At 54.2% G+C, this 6,504-nt stretch overlaps 1 protein-coding gene across 1 annotated transcript; it reads right to left on the bottom strand.

Moving 5' to 3' along the window:
- Positions 1-4,122: 4,122 nt before the first annotated feature.
- Positions 4,123-6,303, bottom strand: LOC127348022 (peroxidase A2). Its single transcript, XM_051374143.2, has 3 exons — positions 5,823-6,303; positions 4,984-5,146; positions 4,123-4,717 (listed from the first exon to the last, which is right to left on the bottom strand). The coding sequence occupies exons 1-3, from the start codon at positions 6,270-6,272 to the stop codon at positions 4,296-4,298; spliced, it is 1,035 nt and encodes a 344-aa protein (XP_051230103.1). The 5' UTR covers positions 6,273-6,303; the 3' UTR covers positions 4,123-4,295.
- Between the last annotated feature and the right edge of the window lie 201 nt (positions 6,304-6,504).

Raw genomic sequence — 6,504 nt, 5'->3', positions numbered from 1 at the left:
AACTTCCAACAGCGCCCATCTGGCAATAGCCTCATTGAAGAGATTCACCAACACCCAATTGATATTGTTGTTATTCTTGTCTTGGACTCCTCGAATCAGGTTGAAGTCCCCCATCAACATGATCGGGAACTCACTATTATCCACCCTTCCTTCCAACTCTTGGAGGAAAGAAGCAGAGCGAGAATGGTCCGCCGGCCCGTAGACCCCAATGAATTCACACTTGAACTTGGTTGGTCTGTGATACAACTTGGCGCTAAGGAAGAACTCACCCTGAGCCAACGCACCAACCTCGAACAGGCTGTCTCTGATCCCCATCAGCATGCCCCAGAGCGACCAGAAGCAGGAGTCCAATGCCAAACAAACTGTTCCCCCTCAACCAGATTCCTCAATTCCTGATCTGTAAAGTCCTGGCGCATAGTTTCCTGCAAGAAGATGATGTCGATCTTTTCTTTCTTATTGTACTCTTTAAGTTGGGTTTTTCGGCCACTCCGGCCAAAACCCCGAAAGTTCCAGCCAAGAGCCTTCATTTGGGCACCGCAGCAGAGGCCCGTGCTTGGCGAGCTGGAGTATTCCTTAGATTCGGACGAGGGCCAGCGGAGGCCTCCCCTTTCTTCCTCCTCGTGGCCCTCGAGGAGTTGGCCATATCTGCCAGGGTGATCCGCTCTGGATCAATCCCTGTCGAGTTTGTAGAGCTGTCCCTGGTCAGATCCTGAGCAGCACTTGCTGGATTGGCCACGTTTTCCGCTAGCTTTTGATTCTGAACTTCTTCCTCTTTCGACTTGGCCTTCACAGCAGCTTTGGAAATACGAGCTTGAGCTAGCTCCTTAGCACGGATCAGAGATAAAAGAGGGGAAAGCGCACCAGCAGAAATATCCAACCCCAAACCCGCATCCCACGCAACTCCCCAAAGATGTGTGTCTGAGACCGAGGGAAGAACCAAGAAGGGTTCGGTATGCGAAGGAGCAAAAGGCGTACCTTGATCTTTTCCAGCCGCGCGCTTGGAGGCCGAAAGCAGCACATGCTCCGGATTGGAGCCCTTGCCCCTGGTGCTGCGGTGGGTCGCAGTGACTGGCGAGGAAGTCACTACAGCGCGCTTGGGTTTGATGCTAGGCTTCTTCTTGTTGCGTGATGGAGGGTTGTCCACCTCTCCATCTTGCTTGCGCTTGAGTTTGGCAATCTTCTCCGCGAGAGTCTCTTGATCATTCTCCCAGTCCTCCGGGCTCTCCCACCCCACCTCCAGCCTGTCCTCCTCCGACAATCTCTGGCGCTTAAGAATGTTAGGAGAGGTGGGCGCTTCTGACTTCGACTCACTGGAGGTTTGTGCAAGATTCTCCGATGGAGGCTCTTCGTCTTGAGGGACGGGGGAAAGGCACGCCTTAGTAGTGGGGAACAGCTCTGATTCAGTCAAGTTTGAACCGTATTGGTTGAACGGGATCGGCTTCAGGTTGGACTTGGGCGGGGCTGATGCAGGTTTCGTTGCGGAGTGGTCCTTGAGCGAGGGGAGTGGAACGCTGCTGCTGCCAACTGAAGACTTGGAGCTAGGGGGCTTGGAGGTAAAAACCAGCGACTAGAAGAGTAGGCGTTTCTGTGGCTGTTCCTTCAAGGGTGGACTCTTGTCAGCAGATCCATCCTTGCCTGCATCAGCATCGGCAGCTTTGGTGCTTGTAACATCACACATTGGCCCCTTGTCCTTGCTCTTCATGTTGCTCCTCTTCCAGTGGGGAGCCGAGCGGCTCTGCTCCTCCGTCTCCTCGTCTTCCTCATCATCCTCTCCGTTGCTCGGGCCTGGAGGCGGAGGCTTGGGATCACTGGCGCTGGCCTTGGAACACTCCACCGAAACCCCCAGCCGGAAGCCTTGCATGTTGACGAACACCAGGATCGAAGGAGGGATCTTGTCCGGGGCGTGGGAGTGGAAGAGCATCCTGACAGGACCGTCCAGGACCGCCAGAGAGTCCTCATCCACCACGCGCGGGCGACCCAGCATCTTGGTACCCTCCAGCAGCAGATCAACAGAGCGTAGCACCTCGGGAACTCCAGAGAGGTGAACCCAGATCTTGGTGAGAGCCAAAGAAGCCTGAGGAGTCGCAGTGGCATCCGCAAAAAGCACCGAAATCTTGCTGACCGGGAGGGCGATGCCCCCAGCGTTCTTGCATAAGTTCTTGCAGAGGTTGAGGCTCGCCTTGGTTGGGAAAACCACTGCGAAGTCTGTATCGCTGATGCGCCTGACCCTCCAATCCCAGTTGTCTTCGACCAGCGCCTTCAGGTCTTGAGTCAGGAGCTCGCAGGTCATGGTGTTCTCCACAGCGATGACCAGAGCCGCATGGTCCGTGCCACCACCAGCCCCCACCGGCAGCGCCTCCTCGTCCACCTCCAGGCAGTGGAAGCCAACTCCATCAATCGCTACCCATACCACTGTAAGGAGGCCTTCTTGGTGTTCTTGGGACACATGCCCGTGGTGTGCCCGTCCAAGTCACAGACGCCGCAGTGCGCTGGGAAGTGGCAGCCTGACTGGTAGTGGCCATCTCTACTGCAATTGAAGCACTTGATGTTTGCCTTCTTTCCCGCCGGCACCACCTCGGCCGCATCGGAGAGGGTGGCTGGCGGCGGTGTCGGAGCCGATGGCGCCTGCGGCGTCGAGTGCGACACGGACTTGGCCTTGGGCGGCGGAGCCCCCTGCCGATTGTTTCCCCACTTCTTCTTGTACTGCTCTCGCACGCCTGACGACCCCGCGGCGGGCCGGTCCTCCTCCTCACGCCACCTACCATCGTCCCTTCGCCACTCTGGCTCTCGGGCGCGGTCGCGGACCCAATCACGGTCGCGGTCACGGCGGCGACCTTCCTCTGCAAAGCTCCTCCTTTCACGCACCTCTCGCTCGTAGCCGCGTCCCTCATCAGAGTTGAACTCATCGAAGCTCCTCTTGTTGCTCCCCAACCTTGAATCACCACGCCCACGCTCCATCACTACCGACGGCGGCCCTACGGCGGAGGTGGAGGGGAGGCGGCGGGGGATTTGGCCGGTGGATCTGGTGGATCTGAGCCAGATGCGCACGTCGGAGAGAGTGGCGGCGTGGCTGAGAGTGGGATCTAGGGTTCCCACGGGGATCCAACGCCACTTAAGTAGTGGAGCGGATCTGGCGTCCACACTTGGACTGGGCTGAGGCACTGGGCTGGGCCTTTGGGAGGCCACATGCCTTGCCAGTCCACGGCCCACCTCCAGAGGAGAGGCGCCAACAGGCCCACAGAAACCCTCAACGGCAGAAACACTGGGAGTGGGTCCAATGGAGCCCACCAAACTCGGGCCCGCCACGCTGGCGACCAACGGCACTGACCCTTCCTCGCCGTTGACTGGAGGTCCTGACGGCGCCGCCCGCACCTCGTCGGCGCACGCCGACAGCAGATCGACCGCATCTGGATGCACACTGGGGCTCTCCACACGACGCGGCTGGATCCGCGGATCCGAGGTCACCTCTGTGCCGCCCTGAGTCCCTGGAGGTCGAGCAATAGCAGCTCCGGCCGCCGCCCGAAACCGCGAGCCGCGACCGCCCGGCGCCCAAGCTCTGCGGCGACCACCCCGCAACCTCGCGCAACCCACCCTGGTCCACGCGGAGTCTAGGAAATCACCTAGGCACGCCGGAGTTGGGCCAGATCTGGAGGGCACGGGCGACTCCGGCACCTCCACCTGCGCCAGATCTTCCTCCTCCTCGTCGGAACTTTCCCCTGCCAAGGCCCAGAACCGCGACCGACCTTGGACCGCCGTCGGCGGCGGCGGGGAACACACATGGGAACCTCGCCGGCGCTCGGCAAGGAAGGGGGGCGCGAAATCGCCCGCCGCGTCGCCCTTCCCGTCGCAGGAGCTCGTTCCAACGGTCATATTCTCCTCGCCGCTTCCCCTCCCATATAAGGTGTTCTTGCTATCAATATGCCATTGTATTATGAGACGAAAGGGAGTATCCCGCTAATACTGATACTCGGTTTACCACACTTTCCGGTAGAATGGCAAGGTATACATTACTCGTAGGATATTTTTCGTTTGCCAATCATGATTCAGAAGCATGGTCGATGTTGTGTAAATACTTCTCAACTGTTTAATGATGATCCATGCATATCTGATCAACCTCAAACGGGAAATAAGATTTCACTTCATTACACTTGTGGGATCAAAGCATGCACATAATCTTACGTACATTGGTTGGCATATATATTACCAATTATTGAACATGACAATAAGATCCATGATTTTGCGCATATAGCATAGGCCGTAGTTGTATCCACATGTGGCCTTCTTGCTAATTAACATCAATTGACAAACGCGCAGTGTTTCCGGACTTCTCCACGGGAGGGATCCGTAATTGGCAGAATGTTTCCCATCTTGTTCATAGACCATGCGAAGCTCTTAAAGAATGCGTCCTGGCTGCTTGCGAACCTATCGACAATCGGCGCCGTCGTTGTTAATGCACCTGGGTCTGATTTGAGTTGTTGGTCAGAGTCAAGAAAGCCGCGATTTTTCTCGAGGTTCGTGAAGTAGTTCTTGTCAAAGGTGTCGGGCGTCGTCGGATCAAGGTCATTTAGAAAGTTTGCATCGCCGTTCCTTGGGCATCTCGTTGACAGGAACGCCCGATAAGCCGCGTTTAGGGTTGGGTCAGGCTGGTTCGTCCCGCTGAAGTTGTACAGACGGTTCGTGACGAACCGACATTTCACACGACCGAAAGTGTGAGCACCTAGACATTCGCAACAAAATAAATCATGTTATTTTCTCTGTAAACATGAAACCACAGCTACTACATCAATTTATCTTGTGAAATTCCTGTCATCAAATTATCATCCCCTGCAATTTATAATTATTTAACTTTCGTTAAAAGCATTTAGAATGCTTCCATCGTTTATATAAACGCAGAAGTACGGGCTCAGCATCACGAAATTAATTTAAAACAAATTTTCATAAATGAGTATGATTATTGTTGGGCTAGTTTGCTGCAGGGGATACCTGAGAGAGCGACGAGGTCAGTAACGTCGAGATTGACGGCTTGGAACTTAAGGGTGAGATTCTTGAGGCCGTCGAACGGGCCGGGTAGGTTCTGGGCGCCGGCTATGCTGGAGGTCTTGCCGTCCAGCCTCCCCAGCAACACGCCCCACCCGGGTCCTCCGGACTGCACATCACATACATGCAAAATTAACAGCCACTCGATCGGAAAGTGTTGTTTACACACGGGCACCAGTGCTCTCTTGAGTTTCAGATTTTCGAAAATTTTGAAATCTCACATTTCTAAGTCTTAAAAAATTATGGCGTTAAATATATAGATAGATATATGTGGAAGGGGTGTATACAAAAAAGTCTCGTTAAAAAATACTTTGTATTTTGAACAATATGAAAAAGACAAATTTCTGACAGTAAGTTGTAGTAAAACAATGTTACAATAGTGTATCCTTTTGTTAGAAATTTGTCTTTTTTATATTTCTTAAAATTTAACTTATTTTTTACCGGGATTTTTTTTTGCACAAACTTTTTATGTACATAGCTATCTACATATTTAGCGCCATAATTTTTGAAAACATAAAAATGTAAGATTTTGAAATTTTCAAAAAACTGAAAGTGGAGGGATTACTGGTGCGCATGTGTACCAAATCCCTGTCCCCACTCGATCGAACTTGCTTGCATATATAGTTGCATATTCTACAGTTGCATGCATGTGCCCTTTGCTTGCACTTGCACCGACACACGAGACGTCAAATCATTCGCTTGGAAAGCTAAGTAAAACCTACCTACCAATCATGCACTCCTAATGGAGTTCGACTACGTACACTGTAGTACGTGGACGTACGTACCAGCTGGACGGAGATCTCGGCGGCGAGGGCGAGGATGTCGGCGCAGGAGACGACTCCGGGGCACGCCTTCTCGAGAGCGGCCTTGGCGGCGTCGACGACGGGGTAGCCGCGCGCCGAGTTGTTGTTGGGGCGCGCGTCCTTCTCGGACTGGAAGCCGGGGAAGGTGTCCAGCAGCAGCGAGCCGTCGCAGCCCAGCACGAAGCAGTCGTGGAAATGGAGGCGGATGAGGCTGGCGAAGATGCGCGGGTCCGACTTGTGCGCCTCCACCAGCACCCCCTGCACGATCTTGTACGCGTCCGGACACGTGTGGTCGTAGTAGCTCACGCACAGCTCCGCCGCCGATGCGCTACTCCCGCCTCCGCCGTGGAGGAGGAGGCAGACGGCCGCCAGGACCGTCGCCTTGACGGCTAGCTGGGAGACCCGAGAAAAGGGGGAGGAAGAAGAAGCCATCTTGATGGGTTGATGAGCTCTGGGAGGAAACTGGAGGTGGATTTATAGGCCAAATTCTTACTCGGTCATTCGTTTTAACATGTGCATGCATTCTCCAGTAATTTAGGATACATTAGAATTTTGGATGGACGGAGATAGGTTCGACCGTTCCAATCAACAACTGAGTAGGGACTAGGGAGCAATCAGCCCAGCCCCGTGGACTACTTTTCAAACTCGGTCGCGGTCCTTTCTT

The sequence above is a fragment of the Lolium perenne genome, chromosome 1, assembly GCF_019359855.2.
Source record: "Lolium perenne isolate Kyuss_39 chromosome 1, Kyuss_2.0, whole genome shotgun sequence".
Lineage (NCBI taxonomy): Eukaryota > Viridiplantae > Streptophyta > Magnoliopsida > Poales > Poaceae > Lolium > Lolium perenne.
Note: the sequence above shows the minus strand (reverse complement) of the source record. Positions and strands in the feature narration are given on the sequence as shown.